The sequence below is a fragment of the Pezoporus wallicus genome, unplaced genomic scaffold (assembly GCF_028554395.1).
Source record: "Pezoporus wallicus isolate ANWC-B61680 ecotype Strahan unplaced genomic scaffold, APGP_CSIRO_Pwel_v1 contig_8234, whole genome shotgun sequence".
NCBI classification, from domain to species: domain Eukaryota; kingdom Metazoa; phylum Chordata; class Aves; order Psittaciformes; family Psittacidae; genus Pezoporus; species Pezoporus wallicus.
Window position 1 is genome coordinate 332,278 of NW_026637703.1, and position 20,546 is coordinate 352,823.

The 20,546-nt window shown below is 48.2% G+C and overlaps 1 protein-coding gene across 4 annotated transcripts in view; it reads left to right on the plus strand.

Moving 5' to 3' along the window:
* LOC130598161 (discoidin domain-containing receptor 2-like) overlaps nt 1-20,546 on the plus strand; it is a 59,314-nt gene extending 38,768 nt beyond the window's left edge. For 3 of the 4 annotated variants that reach the window (XM_057407320.1, XM_057407319.1, XM_057407317.1), the window contains exons 7-17: nt 1,571-1,757; nt 5,522-5,768; nt 7,187-7,279; nt 7,786-7,943; nt 8,186-8,381; nt 9,516-9,760; nt 12,703-12,824; nt 13,187-13,384; nt 16,246-16,480; nt 18,175-18,324; nt 19,536-20,546. In XM_057407320.1, coding sequence (XP_057263303.1) covers nt 1,571-1,757; nt 5,522-5,768; nt 7,187-7,279; nt 7,786-7,943; nt 8,186-8,381; nt 9,516-9,760; nt 12,703-12,824; nt 13,187-13,384; nt 16,246-16,480; nt 18,175-18,324; nt 19,536-19,676 — 1,972 coding nt within the window. In that variant the 3' untranslated portion in view covers nt 19,677-20,546. Of the gene's footprint in view, nt 1-1,570; nt 1,758-5,521; nt 5,769-7,186; nt 7,280-7,785; nt 7,944-8,185; nt 8,382-9,515; nt 9,761-12,702; nt 12,825-13,186; nt 13,385-16,245; nt 16,481-18,174; nt 18,325-19,148; nt 19,187-19,535 lie in introns of all 4 variants that reach the window. The other variant, XM_057407321.1, reaches the window with a different exon arrangement.

Here is a 20,546-nt window from a genome sequence, read left to right on the forward strand (position 1 = left end):
GGTGTCTCTTGTTTACCCAGTAGTTAATTCTCAAGGAAGGAGAGTTCATTAAGAGTCTGTATCTGAAATGTTAAATAACTGGCTGAACTTTCAGACATTCAGTGTAACCACTTTCCTTGCTATAAAAACAGATCTGAGTGTGCTTCAGTGGCTTGAAACCTGACAGACAGGGGCATGGGTATCTTCTTGAGGCAGCAGATCCCTGTGTGTGCAGGAATGTGCTTAAGTGATCTCACAGGGTCTGTTCAGAGACCTGGTGCCATCCACTGACTTGGGGTGCTTTTATTTTATCTCCTGTTCAGTTGTCAGTAACTCCCTGATTTTTTTTAACTGTTGCCTAAAAGATTTTTATGCTTAGAGGTGATTTTTTTTCCTAAACTGAACTGTGTTCTATCATGCTGGAGATTAAAATAACAGGGTGGAAAGTACATTCCTTGCCCTTCTAGGATGTTACAAGGTATTGGGTGACAATGTCTTTACATGTTAATATCTGATGCTTTAGGTATTAGTAGGGATTGGATATTTAAAGAAATAGGTTTTTATATGCAGGAACATACAGGTACTGCTCTTTGCTGCCCAGCACTAATCCAGGGAGCCTGTCTGCTGGGGAGTGGCAGGAAGCTACAGATGTAGACATAAACCCCAGTGTGCTAAGCAAGGACTCTTCCAAACTGCTTTGCCTCCAAGTCTGACCAGCCTGGAAGCAGGAGTTGCCACTTCCAGCTGTAAATCCTGTTTTGAAGTTCAAAGGCATGCATACCTGTGCAGATCCTGCTGACAGCAGGCTCACCTGGGGCGAGCTTGCAGAGCTGCAGTGTGGGTAGCAGCAGCCCTGCTTACAGACTGCCTGGAGGCAGCTGACCCTGAAACAGGTCCAGGGAGCAAGTTCAGCACTAACGCAGCTGAAGTGTCTGTGCTTTCCCTGCTGGGGGATGTGGCAGGGATGGAGGGAACCACATCTGGCATCTTGGTGCCGAAAAACTGTGTAGTGAGCTCTGCACTCTCAAGATAGGAAGAGCAGTGAGGCAGAGTCCTGGGTTGGAGGGTCTGAGTTGATAACATGCTCTTGCACAAGGAGCAATTCCAGAGCTGATCCCAGTTAGAACTGGCTGTGGCTGGGTGAGCTGCCCATGGTCTCACTGCTCTCTCCTGCTTTTCTGAGCCTGCTTGCAAAACTTTCCCCACTGGTTCCCCCAGGATGGGATGGAGCAGTTCCTGCCATGCAGCTCCATGGTGAAATGCTGCAATTAAAGCTCTGTTTGGAGAGTGTACAGTATCATTTTCTGTAGTCTGCTTCCATTCTCAAGAGACTTTGCTCATGGCTTGGCTTTGCTGTCAGTGCTTGAGATCAGGGCAAAATTTCTGCCTTTCCTAAGCAGGGAAAGACTCTAACAGCCCAGCCTGAACAAGATAAAGCAGATGTTGCATAAAAGCAGGAGATGGTTTATCCAAGATGGATTAAGAGTAGATAAACCTGTGTTTTCCTAGTACCAGGTGAAGGACCCGTGTTCTTTCACGTCTGAGCTCTCCTGGCTGGAATCCTGCCTAACTCCTGCTCCTTTCCTGGCAGGCACTTGTACGGTGGCCTGGGCCAGCTCACGGACGGGGTGCTGGGCCTGGATGACTTCACACAGAGCCACCAGTACCGTGTGTGGCCAGGCTATGACTACGTGGGCTGGAAGAACGAGAGCTTCAGCACGGGCTATGTTGAAATGGAGTTCCAGTTTGACCGGCCACGGAACTTCACCTCCATGAAGGTAGTTACTGTGGTCCCTCTGCAGAAGCAGCCTGGGACAGGCTTTGGGTTTGGGTGCTTCCAGATGGTCACTTTTGGGTCCTCTTCCCAAAGCAGGAAGGTGCAAGGTGCCTGAATGCAGAGTTTGAGTAGGTGTCCCAGGTTGACTAGTGTAGAAAGGTGAAGCAGGGAAGCACTTGCCTCTCCAGGGATCAAACACTCTCCTTTTGCATTTGGCTTAAAGGAATAAAAAGCAAACACCTGAAGCAGTGCTTAGGCAGCTGAGCTGGGTTTAGGATGTAGGCTACTTACTGTCTAGGGGCTGCCTGACCCCTGAGGTAAAGGAACATGGTTGTGTTTCCGTTTGACCAAAACTTTCTCTGGTTGTCCAAGTCTGTGCTTGTGCTGTGGGAAATGACTATAACACACGGGAGAAGAATGAGCTGAACTTTGGAGGCTGTAGTAAACAGCAGAGGCTTTTAAAAAGGATCGGTGGCTTTTCTTGTAGAGATTTCAAATGAAGGAGAACCCACCACATCCTTAAGTAAATTGTTTTGGTGGTTACTTACCCTAGTTTTATTTTGTCTATTTTTAACTTGCAACCGTTGGCTCTCGGCCTGCTTTTGCTGGCCAAAATAAGAGTCCTGCCTTCTCAAACACTTCCCTGCTCTTGCACTGAGATTAAACCACTGCCTTAATCTTTGCTTCAGTAAGCTAAGCTGGCTGAACTTCTCAGTGCCTTCCCTGTGAGATCCAGGGTCACTTTTGTAGCTATCTTTCAATCCTTCCTTTCTTTGCCAATACTCTTTTGGAGGTATAGAAACTGAAACTGGTTGCAGGCTTGCCATCAAACTAGATAAAGTAATGGTACCAATTTCCTGCTTCTGTACTGTTCTTCCCTGTTTATGAACCTTGAGATCATATTAGTCCTCCTTAGCCAATGGGTAGGGAGCCAGTGTGCATTGAGGCTTTGTTATTGTGCTGAAAGTCAGTTTAAAGTTATTGGTGTCCAGGATAAAAGTCCAGTGTAGAAAGCATCACTTACAGTTTGTTCCCAAGTTTAATACCCTGAAATAAGTCAGTCCTGAAAACTTCAGATTATTTTAGGAATCTTTATTTCCCCCCCCCCACTCCCCCAGTTGAATTTGTTACGGGGGATTCTGCTGTCCCTGATCATTGAATTCGGTAGTGAATCCCAGACTGGTTTGTGTGGAAGGGACCTTAAAGCTCACCCAGCTCCAACCCCTGCCACGGGCAGGGACCCCTTCCACTAGAGCAGCTTGCTCCAAGCCCCTGTGTCCAACCTGGCCTTGAACACTGCCAGGGATGGGGCAGCCACAGCTTCTCTGGGCACCCTGTGCCAGCGCCTCAGCACCCTCACAGGGAAGAGCTTCTGCCTTACATCCAACCTGAACTTCCCCTGTTTCAGTTTGAATCTTGAGCAAGAAATAAATTCCTGTTAGAAAAACACCTAGATAAGAATTTGTGTCTTAAAACTTGTACGATTTAGTTGGCATTTTTTAATCAAGCTACTATAATTCATGAATTCGTACTCTGGTAACTGGAGTCTGATGTTATGAGGAAATCAAACGCCTTAGAAAAGTCTATCATGTAAACACAGCCATCCTCAACCAACCACACCAGCTCATAAAAACAGCTACTACATCTAGTATTCCATTAGAAAGCTGTAGTATTAGCCTAAATTGTGATTATTTCTTGAACATTGCATGTTTTGGATTTGCATTTATTTTGTATGGGCTAAGTGGTCTGTAAGGACTTTTTTGTCTCTTCATACCTGTTAGCTTCATCCCAGTCCTTCTGAACTTCCCCAGGGCCCAGGAAAGCATCACAAGTAAATGTCAGCAAATATTGCAGCTGCTTTGCAAATTACTTAGCTTGCCTATTATAAAATTGGACTTCCGTAGGTGGTGGTTGGAATAGAAAGTGTCTCTGTATCAGTCCAAGACATGAACATATCCAACTGCTGTCCAAATATGGCACAAATTCTATATTGCAGGCGTCAGGCTTTCCTGCCTTGTTATGGATGACTATGTCTCCCTATTGAATAACGTTGTCTGAGCTTCATCTGTTCCTAATTACATGCAAATACCCTTCTTTTGTCTTTTTCCTGCTCATCAGGCCTGTTGTCCTCATTACCATTCACTGCTATTCACTGCAGGACCTCGCAGAGGCCAAGCAATTAATAGGGTTCAAAGCTGCACTGAGTATGGAAGCTGTTGTTGTCACTGTTGCTAATACCCCACAGTCATTAGGAAATCATTCCTAGAGTTGCTGGTGAGGATCAGGCCACCATGGCTATGAAATGGAGTAGACTGAGGAGGACTGAAGACTAAGGATCACATTATTCATTCCTTTCCTAGTCACTTGGACACAGTGCCAAAATACTGGAGTCCAGAAAATTGGGACTGTGTGGCAGAACTTAGAGGCTGAGAGAGCTGGGCTTGTTCAGCCGAGAGAAGAGAAGGGTCCAAGGAGACCTTAGGGTAGCTCCAAGTGCCTAAAGGGGCTACAAGAAACCTGGAGAGAAGCTTTGGACAAGGACAGGACAAGGGAGAATGGCTTTAACCTGCCTGAGAGGAGATGGAGATGAGATCTTTGGAAGAAGTTCTTCAACCTGGCAGTGTTCAAGGTTGGGTTGGACAGGGCTTGGAGCAAGCTGCTCTAGTGGAAGGTGTCCCTGCCCATGGCAGGGGGGTGGAACTGGATGAACTTTAAGCTCCCTTCTAACACAAACCACTCTGTGATTCTGCCTTTGTTTGAGAAGGGCAAGATTTGCATTGAAGACAGACAGTGAAACAGCATAAAGGATCCTTACTAGCCCTCTCCCTCTTTGCCAGGCCTGCTTCCTTGGAAGTGTTGGGCACCTGGGAGAGTGCCAGGAGTTTGGTGTTGATGCGTCTGCAATGCCGTAACTCAGGAAATGGAGAGGTCACTTTTATGCTGGAGCCTCTTGGTTTAGGTGCAGTCCAAGAGCAGGAAGAGAAAAAGCTACTGCTGGCTCCTGGGAGGCTAAAACCAGCCTCCCAGGGATGGAGGTGTGAGGCCAGCCTGAAGGCAGTTTGTGAGCTGCTTAGTATGGAAGTGAACTGTGTGGAGCTGTAACTTGGAGGTGGGAGTGGATGCCTTGGTTTTAGTCAGCTGTTAGCTTGGCACCATAGCGATGGTAGCTTAAATTCCAGTGGTGCCATTGCAATAGGGACAACCTGATGATGAGCCACCATGAGAGGCTAATGGATGCAGGCTGTGTGATGGTTATCTTAAAATGTAGGCCTTCAGTTGTGTTCAAGGTGCAACCACAGCGCAAGAGCTGCTCTATGGCATGGGAATATCTTCTTGTGCTTGTATCTCTCTTTAAGTAGCTTAGACTGTAGATGCTGAAGGCTTTCTAGAAGAGGCTAGAGATGTGGTTTTTCTTTCCCCTTTTAAGGGTATATATTCAAGGAGAATTGCTCTGTGAGGCTTTAGATTAGCACCAGGTTTGATTTTTGAGGAGGCTGCCAAAATTCGACTCTTAACGTAGCTTTTGCATGTAAAGTTCAGAGCTATTTCAGGGTAACATTTTGCACATATGTTCTCATTGCACACTACGAGTGGCTGGAGCTCTGCTGAACAGGTCCCTCGTTAGGGATTTGTTGGGTTGTGGGTTAGCAATATTCATATAGGGAGATGTTAGAACTAGATAATATTCATGAATGGATAATTCCTGAGGCTTGATTTAGGTTTCAGGGAACCTTCCTCCCATCTGATCTGTTCTCTCCTTCCTAGGTGCATTGTAACAACATGTTTTCCAAGGGGGTGAAGATCTTCCAGAAGGTGGAGTGTCTGTTCAAACCACGCCTGATCGCAGACTGGGAGCCTGAGCCTGTTGGGGTGGCGACTGTCTTGGATGACAAAAACCCCAGCGCCAGGTTTGTGACCGTGCCCCTGAGCCATCGCGTGGGCAAAGCCATCCTCTGCCGCTTCCACTTCGCTGACACCTGGATGATGATGAGCGAGATCTCCTTCCAGTCGGGTAAGTGTCCCTCAGTCAAGCACATCTGGAAGCACAGAGAGCAAGGGAGATGGTGTGGAGGTGCAGGATGCCTGGGGTTAACCTGTAGGCACTGTGGAGCTAGGTGGTTGGAAGGAGGAGGTAGTAGAAGCACTGAGAAAGAGTTGGAAGGGTAGTGCAGGGACATAAAGGTCCACTCTACAGTGGATGCTTTTCAGTCTGATTCTGTGCACGTGTGCGGAAGCACAACCAGGACAATCAAAAATTGGACTGTAAAGCATTTTTTAAGGCAGTTGCCCACTGGTTGTGGGGTTGATTTGTATTTCTCTTTACCAAATTTTCTGTTATGAATAACTTATGTCTATATCTATCTATCTATATATATCTACATATGATGACCAAGTTAGCAGATTGTGCAAAATAAGAGGCTGACGCCTTTTTTCCTCCAGTCTTAATTATGATGTAGGAGTCAGTGCTTTGAGGTGCTTTGCTTTAAAAGGCTCTGGTAGGGAATGGACAAGAGTCTCAGAGAAAGCTGCCAGCACTGACAGTGAAATGATCTGTCTGTAGCTTCATACTTGAAGGTTCCTGATCAGCTATAGTGAGAGGATGTTCCTAGGGAAGGAAGGCTGTGATTGCAGCTTGCTGATTGCAGCTTCTGGCTACCCTCTGTCATGGGGGACTAGGCAGACAGATGCTTGGTCTAGCCTTGGTTGGTGATTCTTTAGAATCAGACTGGGTTGTGCTGGAAGGGACCTTAAAGCTCATCCGGCTCGAACCCCTGCCACAGACAGGGACACCTTCCACTAGAGCAGCTTGCTCCAAGCCCCTGTGTCCAACCTGGCCTTGAACACTGCCAGGGATGGGGCAGCCACAGCTTCTCTGGGCACCCTGTGCCAGCGCCTCAGCACCCTCCCAGGGAAGAGCTTCTGCCTAAGAGCTCATCTCAGTCTCCCCTCTGGCAGGTTAAAGCCATTCCCCTTGGCCTGTCCCTACAGGCCCTTGTCCCAAGCCCCTCTCCAGCTTTCCTGTAGCCCCTTTAGGCACTGGAGCTGCTCTCAGGTCTCCCCTTCAGGAGCCTTCTCTTCTCCAGGCTGCCCCAGCCCAACCCTCTCAGCCTGGCTCCAGAGCAGAGCTGCTCCAGCCCTCGCAGCACCTCCGTGGCCTCCTCTGGACTTGCTGGAGATAGAATGGGAAGAAAAGCTCTTGCTTCAGTCCCTGTGTCTGGCCAAGCTCAGGGCAGCATCCTGCAGATGCAGTGGTCAGGGCAAACTCAGTGCTGCAGGCGTGCTGGGAAGTTCTGAGGGAGCAGGCATCTGCTGCATGGGTCTCAGCCCTGTCCAGCTGGGGAAGGCAGGGGTGATGGTTGGGATTGCATTGACCACTGGCAGGAGCAGGGAGGTTGGTGGTTGAACTGACACCTTCCTTCCCTTCCACAGACATGGAGAGTGTCAATCCAAGCTTCGTTACAGTCGCCACAATCACAACAGATCTGCTGGAAACTGAGTACAATGTTACCGAGGGGACCTGGGGTAAGGGCTTCTGTCACTTGCCATGGCAAGGGATCACTTGTTGGGGGGTTTCATAGCAGCAGTGTAGTTAATGTGTTGTCTCCCTCCATTTCTGGAGCTCTGGGTGTGGTTATTGCCCTTCTGCACAGGCCTGCATCTTACAGCCCTCTGAGCCTCAGCTATGTCTTCTTCCCTCAGCTGGCTGGGGCTGTCTCAGAACAAGTGGGCTGAAGGCACATGTGCAGCCAGTGAAACTCTGACAACTGTCTGCTCTAATACGGATCTATTGCAGGAATCTGTTCCAAAGAGCAGTCTGGCTGCAGAAGTCCTCTGCACAGCTCCTAGCTCTGAGCCTCCAAAATGAGAGATTCTGTTAAGAGCCAAATGTGAACACAGCTGATGTTAATGCTCAGGGAGCTGCCTAAGATCCTTCCTGTACCAGTGTGTAGGAGGGGACATGTAGCAAGTTAGCCAGCAGAGACTGTTTTGTTAACTCCAGATTCTTCTTCATATCTCTATGATTCCAGAAACCACATCTTCTGTGACCAGCACCTGGATAGGAGAGAAAGCAGATGACTCCAGCACCTCCATCCTCGTGGGCTGCCTTGTGGCTATTATTCTCCTGCTCCTGATGATTATAATCATTATTCTTTGGAAGCAATATGTTCAAAAAAGGTTGGAAAAGGTAATACAATGGAGCTATTTTGCAGGCACAAGTTCAGTACTAAACATTAACCCTGATGAGTTTAGAATTAAGTGGAAAGTACAGGATTTCCCCTGCTCCATAGAGCAGCTAAAACTCTATCCTCACAGCAGGGAGGAATCCAGCCCCCTATCCAAGATGTTACTGGAAGTTGCTGTGATTGCAGCCAACACATTACTTAACGACTGAGCATCACTTCAGCTTTTCTCCTGTCTCTTTTGCAGGCCCCACGTCGAATCCTGGAGGAGGACGCCACAGTTCGCCTCTCCTTCTACAGCTACACCATTGCCAACAACCAGACCCAGATTCACCAGTCAAATCCCACCTATGAACGTGCTTTCCCACTGGATTTGGAATATCACCAGCCAGCTACGCTGCTCCAAAAGCTTCCAGAGCTCTCCCAGAGTGCAGAGGATTCGGGTAATGTAATCGTCAGTCTCCAGAAGTTACATGTTTCTTCTTCTGTTATTTCTCTCAGTCTCTAAAGACTTTGTGGTGTCTAGGTAACCTTCTCTTGACTCCTGTGCAATATAATAGTAACCCAGGGACTGAAGACGGTATTCTGGAGCTCTGCAACTTCTTAGCATGTATCTTTGGCCCACTAGAGGGTGTTGGCTTCTTGTTCTCTTTGAAGACTCTATGAATACAACAGCCAGGTCATCTTTTAGGGGCTGGTTTTGGCAATGGCACATTGTTTGTCTCATCAGCCCTTTGGCAATGGAGTCACTGCCTGCAGCACTCCTGGGCTGTCCAGACTGGCTGAGGGAGACCTTTAGCACCTCTTCCTGCAGCAAGGGCTCTTTGACATTCCCCTGGGAAAAGCAGAGGGAAATGCAGCAGAGTTGTTAGTGGTGCCCTGGCTTGCAGCCCCTGGGGAGCTTTTGGATGCAAACAGAAGGGAGCGTTTCCAGCAGTGTTTTGTACTCTGAGTGAATGGAAGGGCAGTGCTGCATTCCTCAAGCACTGACAAGTTGCTAAGATCCAGTATTATGGTACACAGGGAGACTGATTGGGTTGAGTCAGGATGTGAATTTGAATCAAAACAAATGTTTGTGTAATACTGGTTATATAGGGAGTTAATTATAAAGAGCTATCTCATGATATTTATGCAAATAAGCTCTAAGAGGTAGTGTAGCATGCTAAAAGTGCATGAAAAATGGAAACCTTGATCTGTTTTTGTTGCAGAAGGGAATCCAGAGCAAGTTTGACATTGCAGACAACAGGTAAAGGGAACAGATCATATTTAGGATGAATCAGAAGCAGGAATTCACTTGAGACTCATGCCTTCATGCCTCAGTGCCTGGGCAGGAGCTTTAGCTCCCATGACTGGGTAGAGCAGTCATTTTTTAACACAAGTTCCCTGGCTTGTTCTGCTTTAAGCCTTAGTTCAAGCAGAGTCTTCCATTGGGGTGTACCCTGGTACCAGGCAGTAGGCACACAGCTTGGCTGGATTCCTAGAGCTCTGCAGGATCAAGAGGAGCAGAAGCCAGGCCAGGCTGGGTTTTAAGGGAGCGTGTATGTGTCTGACTCCACCTGTCTTTGGTTTGCCCTCAGTGTGCAGTGGGGACTACGCTGAGCCTGACCTGACCAAGTCCACTCCTCACCAAGGCTTTCAGAACAGTGTTCCTCACTATGCCGAGACAGATATTGTCCATCTGCAGGGTGTAACTGGCAACAACATGTACGCTGTGCCTGCCCTCACCGTGGACTCCCTTACCAAGAAGGACATCTCCGTGGGTGAATTCCCACGGCAGCAGCTGCGGCTCAAGGAGAAGCTGGGAGAAGGGCAGTTTGGAGAGGTACAGCACTTCCACTGTTCCAGCAAGGAGGTGCCTGCAGAGCAGAGTCTGCACTGCTTCATACCTGGGGACTGTGCTGCATACCAGTATTTTGTGCAATATGTCTCTGCTGGTGGGGGAAGCTGATGTCCCTCAGGTTTCAGAGCCCCCATTCTGCACCTGGGAGGCTGCTGCTTGGTACCACATGAATCTTCTCAACTGGTGAACTTTGCTGAAATATCCCTATTATACCTTATTATATCCTTTATACCTTACAGAAAAGGCCTGGCAATGAGAATTCAGACTGTTCCATGGTATTCTGGGGGCATCTCAAGCATGTGATGGCTGTCACCCACCTCTAGGCATGTCAGTTTGAAAGCTCTAGCAATGGCTCCAGCCAGGAGCTGTAGAAACAGCTTTTCCATTAACAGATGGAGGTTCTGGTGGGACTCTGCACACTTACCAAAGACAGACATTTCCCAGACACTGTGATGCCCTCACATATCCTGTAGCATTGGTCAAGCCCCAGTTTGTGTCAGAAGCTTCAGGCAGCATGATGCATGTCTCTGTCATCTGCTAAGCTTTCTCTTTATCCCTAGAGCTCCTTTCAAGCTGTTAATGCTGTCACCTTGCCTTTTACCCCTGCTTTCTCTCCACACTAGCCTAGTTCCATACTGGGCAGGTCTTCCCCTCTTCTGCTCCCTCTTCCACTGTCTCTTTCCTTCCCAGCTTTTGCTCACTTGCAGCCCTAAATTCTACTGTCTGCTACATTTTGACAAAGCACAGCCCTTTACTGTCTGCTTCCTCCTCTGTGATGTTCTTATCTTTATAGTCCCTCACTTCTGACAGTGCCCGTTCCCTACCCCAGCCCCTTCGCTGTCCCACTCACTCCTTTCTGGATCACTCTGTGTGTTGGGAAGGTGCTGACATGCTCAGCCTCTTGATCTGGCTGTCAGTGTAGCCCCTTCTGCTGTTGCCTGGATCCTGCCCTGCCTTGGGCTGTGCTCCAGAAGTGAAGCAGAGGCTTTTCTCATTTAAATCATTGTTTTGCTTCTGGTTTCTCCTGCCCTCTCATTCCTGTCCTTCTAGTAACTGTCAGGATTCAGAGCCTGTTCTTTTCCTCACACCACAGGCTCCTTCCCACCCTTTGGCAAATGTGCTGCATCACGTTCTCCCATCTCTCCTTCTCACCTCCTCAGTCTTTCCCAAACTGGTCATCGTAATATGCTCTGCTCCCCTCCTGGCTTAGTGTGTGGTCCTGCTTCTAGAAGCATGGCTCACTGCTTTTTTCACCTCTCCAGCAGAGCTTCCTTCCCTTTCAGGTTTTTTACTTCCTTGCTCCTGACCATCCACTCCCTGGCTCAGTGACACATCACCTGCACTTGTCACACATGCGCTTTGTGCTGTGACTGTTCCTACTCCTGCTCTTGTGCCTATACTTTCACCACAGCAGATTTCATTCGCCGTACAACTACAGCAGCACCTTTGCACTTCTGTTTCTGTTCTGTGCATTGTCCTGTTTTCTGTGCTGTCTCCCTCTGCTCACCATGCTTGTCACATGCCCTTGCTGCTTTCTTCCTATCAAATTCATTAAGCTCCCATTTCATTCCCCTCACTGCTGCAGGTCTTACACTGACACATCTGGTCTGTTCCTCTCCTCCAGCATCTGTTGCCCAGTTCTCCATTTGAATATGCATTCTGATTACTTCTTAACCAGTGTCTTGTCAGCCCTTCTAATACAGCCCTGGCAGTAATTTTATGTTTTTATTCATTTATTTATCTGAAGATGAGGGCTGGGTGGGTGGAGCTAGATGATATTTAGGGTCTCTTCCAAAACCATTCTATGAAACATGGAATTCTCTGTGCTCAGAGTGTTCATCTCTGGGTATGTGCCCAGGTGAGGTGTTCACATTGCATACACGTGCTCACACTTTTTTCCCTTTTCTTTTTCCTCCTCGAATTGGATGACTTGGGGATAGCTGTCTGTACTTCCTGGATGCTCCTTAGTTAAGTTTAAGCAGTGACTCAAGCCAGGTGTCAGGACAGTTCTGGACTCGGATGGCTGGTGTGATGTGCTGTACATGCCAAACGTGCTGCAGCCATGCTGTTTGGATGCACATGCAGAGCAAAGCAGACACCTCCAGGCCTTCCTGAGCATCTCCAGTACTTCCTGGTTGAACTGGAGTGCCTCAGTACTCTGCTGCAACAATCTGGACACCTGAAGTCAATTCAGAGCCTTGTGGACACATCAGGCTGCAGTCCATGTGTGTTCCTATGTAATGGGCTCCGGGATCTAGGGCCAACTTATAGGCTATTTCTGATCAGGGCAGTGTCACCTTCACTTGGTCATTCACCAGTGGTGACAAAACTGGTGACCTTAGTGTGACATTGGCACTGGTGAGGCTGCACCTCAAATCCTGTGTTCAGTTCTGGGCCCCTCACTCCAAGAGAGACACTGAGGTGCTGGAGTGGGGCCAGAGAAGGGCAATGGAGCTGGTGCAGGGCCTGGAGCACAAGTGTGATGGGGAACGGCTGAGGGACCTGGGGGGTTCAGTCTGGGGAAGAGAAGGCTCAGGGGGGACCTGATCGCTGCCTACAAGTGCCTGACAGGAGGATGGAGCCAGGAGGGGCTGGGCTCTGCTCCCAAGGAACAAGGGATGGGACAAGAGGAAACAGCCTCAAGCTGCCCCAGGGCAGGTTTAGATGGAGCTGAGGAACAATTCCTGCCCCAGAGGGTGCTCAGGCATTGGAACAGGCTGCCCAGGGCAGGGCTGCAGTCACCATCCCTGCAAGTGTTCACACAGCGTGGAGACGAGGCCTCAGTGCCATGGGTTAGTGGTGGCCTTGGCAGTGCTGGGAATGGTTGGACTGGATGATCTTGGAGGTTAAGGTGATTCATTCTGTGCTTGTTTTCCTCTGGTTTTCTGCCTGTACACACTCTCACAGCTGCCTCTGCCCCTCAGGTGCACCTCTGTGAAGCCGATGGCCTGCTGGAATTCTTGGGAGTCTCCTCTACAGAATTCACTCACCAGCCCATTCTTGTGGCAGTGAAAATGCTGAGATCAGATGTCAACAAAACAGCCAGGTGAGCGCATCCACAGTGCCAGCCATCTGGGAAGGAAAGCAAGTAGTCCCCGAGCACCAGTGTCACATAGGTTAACCCTGGTGACACCTCTGCGGGAGTGTCATGTGTCTCTGGGGTGTTCATGTAAGGGGCAGGACTCAAGCAGGGAGTGGGGGATAGGAATAGATGTGATGTCAAGCTGAAATGCTGTATTAATCCTGTTTGATGTGGAAGGGGTCAGTGTTGACCACGAGCACAGAACCAGCTTTCACACTTGCTGTGGGCAGAAGTGTAAGTGCCTGAGATGTGCTTACACACCACTTCTGCTTTCCTTAGACAAAGGAATAGTTCAGGATTCAAACTTATGTTTTCTGTTTTACAAGAAATGATTTCCTGAAGGAGATCAAGATCATGTCACGGCTCAAGAACCCAAATATCATCCGGCTCCTGGGGGTGTGTGTGCGTGATGACCCCCTGTGCATGATAACAGAGTACATGGAAAACGGAGACCTCAATCAGTTCCTGTCACAGAGGGAGATCTACAGCAAATTTGCCATTTCAAACAACATTCCCTGTGTCAGGTAAGAGGAACTGCCCCTCTTTGGGACAAATCAACAACACAGAGCTACCACTTTCATTTGCTGTGCCTTCCAAGCAATGACTTGCCTCCAGCCCAGCAGTTGCCATGCACACACTGTGGACGCGAGTCCTGCTTTGCTTGGACATTGTTCTTGAGGTCTCTGGAGATCTGTGCTCCATGAGGTGTTCCTGACTGGCCTGTTCACAGTGCCCGTCTTAGATGTGTTGTTTGCTGATGTGGCATCTGTTCATGTCGGTGGGCTTGTGTTACAACAAGAAAACTGGGAATGTCTCTTGGGCTTTCAAGAAGGTTCATCTGTTCTCTGGGTGTCTCAAAAATACTACATGAGAGGAGCTGAGTGTAGACATTCGCTAAGGAAAGATCTCATCAGCCAGCAGGAGGAGAATATTTGGCAAACTGTTTTGTGTCAGTGGTGACACTTGTCTTCCTCCTATGTGGAAGGATTAAATCTAACATAAAAGCATCCTAATATTGCAGAAATCCTTTCCTCAGAGGAGAGTTGTGTAGAGAAAGAAACCTTCCTTGATCAGAAGCTGGTGCATTGCTTAGCCTTTGGCATGGACCTCCCCGAAGATTAATTATAGTTGAAGGACTAGTCAGTTAGGCAGAGCCAGTCCTGTTGGACTGGACCAGGAGGTGGCTGGGTCTTACCAAGTTGAGACAACACCAGTGTTTCTGCCAGTAGCTGGTGTGGAGTGTTAAACCGGCATCTTGCAGTCATGACACACCAGGAACTGTAGTTTGGGAAAGGATTTGCATCTGAGTAGAAAGCTTTTCCAGCTTTCTTCAGTCTTCCTGTCCTTTCTGCACATCTGGTACAGCTTTTACCTTTAGACTTGCAGGTTTTTTTCCTGACCAAAGTCTCAGGCTGTCCTTTCTTCTGTATCTGCTCTGCACCTCTCACCCTGTTTCAGCACTGTCACTCACATTTTTCTTGCTTGGTTTCCATCTGGTCTTCTTCTAGTTTTTCTTTCAGTCCAGCAGATCTTTCAGCCTCTTGTTCCTTGCAACCAGGTAGAGTTTCACATTAAAGGAAGCCAGTATGACCAGCTCAGATATCTGTATAGGAGTTGTTTCCTGAGGGCAAAATGAATCCTCCTGCCATAGAGGGCAGCTTGGCTCTGCCGATGCCAGTGGGTGTTTCGTGTGGCAAGGTCCAACCATTCCGTGTGTGTCTTGGGCCCAATATTTGATACACTGGATGTGATAAACAGCCCTTTCGTAGAATCCCAGCCTGGTTTGTGTTGGAAGGGACCTTAAAGCTCATCCAGTTCCAACCCCCTGCCACAGGCAGGGACACCTTCCACTAGAGCAGCTTGCTCCAAGCCCCGTCCATCCTGGCCTTGAACACTTAATACTTGAACACTTTCCTGCAGAGAGGTGACGCATTTCAAAGGCCTTATGGCTGTTTGGTATTTGAAATGCATCTCCTCACGGTCTCTCTGGCTGTCTAACAAGTCATGAGGATGACTCTGCCAAGAAGCGTCTCCTGTCTTGCGCCTCTGTATGCAGCACTGCAGACATGGAGCCCTGCAGAGCTTGCTGAGCAAAGGGGCAGGGAGCCAAAAAGTAGCTGCTGGTGGGACCCTGCCAGGGTGCAGGTGGGACAGGAGAGACTGGGCTGCTTCAAAGGGCAGAGCAACAGCCTGAGGCAGGAGACAGCTGCAGCAGAGCAGGGGAAGGGAGAATGTAGGATCTTGGAGGCTGTGCCCGCTCCAGTGTGGAAAGCCAGCAACCAGGTTAACAAGGTACAAGTGGGTGGTGGAATTCCTTCTCTTGGGCACAACAGGTCCACCCAGCTCAGGAAAAGCATGGACCTCCTGACTGTGGGACTGGGCTGGGTATCACCTAGCTGCGTGTGGTGGTCACTGTGCTGAAAGGCTGGGAGGGGAGCAGTGCCCAGAGCCTCTACAGGGGCAAGGGGCTGACTGGATCACTGTACTGATAGCTGTTGGTGAGGATAGATTGATTAGATCTATTATCATTAGATGCTGTAGTGATAGCTTAGCTATTGATGAGCATAGATATGTTGGATCTGTAATCATTAGATGCATTCCATCACTGTAATTCAGATAACATGTTACTGCTTCTCTCACTGCCAGCAGAGCATGAGGAGGAGGAGACAGACTTTCTTTTTCTGACTTTTATCAGAGAAATACCAACTGTGAACACTTGATCAGATTTGTTGTGAGAAATGCTTGGTTGGGTGGAGCATTTGGGAAACCCACAGTGGGAAACATCAGAGGACAACAGTGTATGAGGAATGCTGAAAGGCAGATGGTCCAAACCCTGTCTGTGTATCATGCAGCTTTATTGGTATTACCTTCATTTTGCTAATGAGGGAATTAAAATGATATTAGATGGAAAATGTGTCCATTTATATTTTCAGTAATATTAAACATACTAAAAAATAAGGTCTCTTTAATGTTGTGACATACTTACATTCATGTAAGCATGCCACAGTGGCTGTGTGTGGAATTCCAGGCCAAGCAGGTTTTAAGATAGGAGATTCTGAGATTGTACAGCTTGATTTTCCATGTCTCTCTGCAGAAGGTTGATGCTTTGCATGAACTCTTTGAAAAGCTTTAACACTTGATATTAAAAACTCTAAAGGATGTCAAATTCCAAGGGCCCTGAATTTCAAGGACAGCTTGTCTGTTCTTGCTTTGGCAGCTCAAGAGCTTGGCTTAGCCTGGCGGGCGAGGGATTTAGTGCCTAAAACTAGACAGTTGAGTTTCACTGACACAGCAAAAACTAAACCAACAGGTCACTGTAACACAGCAAATGCAAGCTGTTGAGGGTGAGCAACGATACCGATTGTTCTTTGTTTCTTTACTGCAGCTACTCCAACCTGCTGTACATGGCCACCCAGATCGCCTCTGGAATGAAGTATTTGGCGTCTCTGAATTTTGTGCACAGAGACCTGGCAACTCGCAACTGCCTGGTGGGGAACAACTACACCATCAAGATTGCAGACTTTGGCATGAGCAGGAATCTCTACAGTGGGGATTACTACCGGATCCAGGGAAGAGCTGTACTGCCCATCCGTTGGATGGCCTGGGAAAGCATCCTCCTGGTAGGGACTGCACAAAACCATTCTCCCTTCCTCTGATTTCCACCCTTGAAACAGCAACACATGTATGTCTGAAGGTCCTTATAGCATCAAAATGTGGGCTACAAATGGTCCTAGGTGAGAAGTCCATGAGGTTGCTGTGGATGTAACTCATGCTGGGAAAGGAGTGTGCCCTTGCAAATACAGCACGGATCATACTGTGAGTTGTAAGGGACCTTTAAAGGTCAGCTAGTCCAAATCCCTGCATCTTCAATTAGATCAGATTGCTGAAAGCCCCATCCAACGTGACCTTGAATGTTGCCAGGGATGGGGCATCTGGTATCTCTCTGGGCAACCTGTGCCAGTGTTTCACCATTTGCAAGCCCACACTGCTGGGTCATGTCCAGTTTTGTATCCACAAGCACCCACAAGTCCCTCTCAATCCCCTCATTCTCCCAGTCTGGACTGATACCAGGGGTTGCCCCAAGCCAGCTGTAGGACCTTGACCTTCAACCTTGTTGCAGTTCACATAGGCCCATTTCTTGAGGGTCCCTCTGGATGGCATCAGCCCTCATCTGGGGCCTAATTTCTGTTCTGTGCCTGGCATTCAGGATTCCTGCTGCAGTTATAAGGAACTTGCCTTTCTGCGCTTGTTTCCCAGGCTGGGAAGCTGAAAGGGGCAGGGACAAAAATTCATGAGTTTCAAGTGCCAAGTCAGGTTTTGAAGTTGGGGTTTTGTTTCCTGCTCAAGGGTCCTGCTGTCTTCCCCTCAGGAGAGCATTCAACAGTGCAGACACATCCAGTGGGGAGGCAGGTCCTTAATATCAAGCCCAGTATTTCTTTCTCACACTAGTTGGTGAGATCACCTGGTTCTGTTTTCTTACCACACTGAGTACCCAGAACAACTACAGTTACTGTTCTTTAAAGGCTGATAGGCCCAAGCTTTTCTAAATTCACCCTGTTTTTCTGGTTATAGCTGCATCTAAACCATAAGTCACTCATAGTCCCTGAGTGAGCACCGTCAAACACTGACACACTGCTAGGGTTGCCAGATAAACCTGAGCAATCTGAGTCTTGGATGTTTCCTGCCCAAACAGCCCCCAGGTGGATTCTGTTATTTTTTGAGCTATCTTTAGCTTCTTTTCACTTCTTCAGAAACCTTGTTCCAAACACAGCCAGTTTGGGCCCCTTTTTCCAAGGCAGAAAACAGGAACCTGAGCAGGCTGTCACTGACTTCTTATGTGCAGAGACTGAAATTATCTTGGCCTTTCTGTAAGAGTCTGGAGTCTGCTTCGGCTCTGCTTTCACCATGAGGGCTTTGCTTCCTGTTCAAAGCTTCCCTGGGCAGCCCTGCTGTGTTCTGGGTGGAGGAAGGCCACAGTCCGTTCTCCTACTGCTGCAGATGCTTCCTCAGGAGGAAAAGTTGTCTCTGGCTTTCTGAGACTTGCTTCCTAAATCAAGAGGTTTGCCCCAGTGACAACTGCACCTTCTCAGAGCTGTCCTGTGGGTCCCACAGACATGCTGCTGCTGTCCCACACAGCAGCCATGTCATACTTCAGTGCCTTTGTGCACTGCTGGGAGCTGCCTCTTCTTCAGAGCATCTTCCCAGGTATGAATTCTGCATCCTCGTGTCTAGCTGCAGAGGGTGTAGACTGGAATGGGTTCTGCTGAATGTGCTGTGTGAGCAACCTGGGCTGACAGCATTCTTTCATTTACAGGGCAAGTTCACCACAGCCAGTGATGTCTGGGCCTTTGGGGTCACCCTCTGGGAGATGTTCATACTGTGTAAGGAGCAACCTTACAGCCTCCTCTCGGATGAGCAAGTCATCGAGAACACAGGAGAGTTCTTCCGGAGCCAGGGCAGGCAGGTAAGACAGCGAACATGACCTCTCCTTCCTTCACTTGTCCTGGTCACATCCTGGTGGATCTCCCAGGGCCTTTCTGCTGGCCTTACATCGTCTGCAGGACTCTGCATTACTCACCTTCTCAGTGTGTGCCACCTCTCTTCCTCTTTATCTTTGCTCATTGCACCAGCTTTCCTATCCTGGAATCCCACTGGAAGAATCTTTTGGTCCTCTCCAGTGCTTCTTCCTTATTATAAGCCACTTCTGTCTCAGTCTGTTCTGTCCTCCTTGGCTTTTCTGGGCTCTGCTACACAATCCTTGTGCTTTTTTCCCTGTCACATCTCTCTCCTGCTAGCGTTCTCTGTGAAAGACCAGGAAGCACTTACTGAGGTGGGGAAGGAAGAGTTGTTAGTTCCCAGGGATTAGATGCTCTTTGGAATATCTCCACGTATGCCAAGAAGCCTTTGGCCATCTCTGCCTGAAGGGCTTGTCTGTATCATTCTGTCCTCTCTGGCCAGCTCCCAGGCAGGACTGTGTGCTCCACTGCCTTCAATAGACACCAGTGATGATGCAGGACAGCCCCGCAGTACTGAGCATCGCTGCACCCAAAAACGTGGAGTGCAGGTTGTAAGCAGTTTGCTGTTCTCTCCAAATTCACCTTTAGCACCAGTCAAATTAAAGGATTAAGGGGAATAAAATAATGGGAGGTTTTATTCACTGTCTCCTGAATACTGACGATTTAGTGAAGAGCCTAAAAGATGTGTATTGAAATGAGAGGGGAAAAAACAGTTCTGCCAGGCTGTGCTTTAGATGAGCTCTAAAAGGTGTTTTTTCTCTCTGCTAACAAGCTGTCACGATGCTTAGAAAGCCTCATGGGTTGTCTACGGTGAGTGGAAGTATTTGGATATTATTGGGGTAAATTTGGGTTTGGTTTGTGTGTTGCTGTCACTTGGAAGACAAATCTCTCCGAAGCATTCGTGTCTCCTGGGGCACAAAGCACTGTTTTGTGACCAGCTCATCAAACATGTTGGCAAAGTGTCTGCAGTGCCATTTGAGATGGCATCGAAGCTCCATCCAGACTCCACTGCCAGATTCCCGCTTAATGGATTTCAAGCGTTGCATGATGGCTGTGTCTTGTGAACCTGCAGTGAAACTGTCCTCTTGGTGTTCATTTAGTAAAGGTTCAGTTCTGGTCTGAAAACCCACTGAAACAGCTGTTCCTTTCTTCCTTGCAGATCTATCTCTCCCAGACTCCTCTGTGCCCTAACCCTGTGTTTGACCTGATGTTGAAATGTTGGAGCAGGGATATAAAAGATCGTCCCACTTTTGACATGATTCACCACTTCCTGCTAGAGCAAATGGAATCAAACATTTGACTCCAGGAAAAAGAGACAAACTGTTGAGAACAGAGTGACTTTGGTGCCTCTCTGCCTGTACCTCACAGAAGATGGTCAGGCCACCTTGCTCTCCTCCCTTGACTGAACCGTATTTAAGTTGAGACGTCCATGGCAGCTGCTCATTCTATTGGCCATGGTCTGACACACAAGACCAGAGGATCTCATTTGGTTGAAAAATCATCTCCTCTTCTGAATCGTTTCCTGGGAATACTGTGAGAGGGGTTTTCTTGGATACCCACACACCTTTGGGCAACGTAGATGAGTAAAACCTTGAGGAACGTGGAGCTTTCTCCTGGGTGGAACAGAAGCTGCCAGTCAGTGAGAGCACTGCCACTCACAAACAGTTGTATTTCTACAAGTAAAGACTTCAGTCTTCTAAAACTATTCCATTAAATCAAATGGAAGTCTTGTGCACATTAGCAAGTGTTTCTGTATGCTCTTGCTACAGACAATATGTATAGTGAGAGACTAGAAACGTTTAGAGCTAGGAAATGCTTTTATGGACTTGAGAACTGACGGAGCATTTAGCAACCCTTTGGAAGTAACGCTGCCAGGGTGTACAGAGGATGCTGATCCCAGAGTCCAAGCTGATGTTCTTTTTTCCTGTGGTTGTTAAGCACTGCTTTTGTTCTATATGTGCGTTTTCCCCACACTGGATTTTGTTTGTTTTCTAGATAAATAACTTTGAAAATGAATGTTAAAGGTTGTAGGAAGATCGTGGCGGTGGAAGATCTTCTTCTGACCTACAGATTAAGGCTAGGCTAGGGAGTTTGTATTGAAACGTAGCTGATACTGTACTACTGTCACTATGTAGATTCATTAGCCTAATGAACTTGTAGCCACAATGGA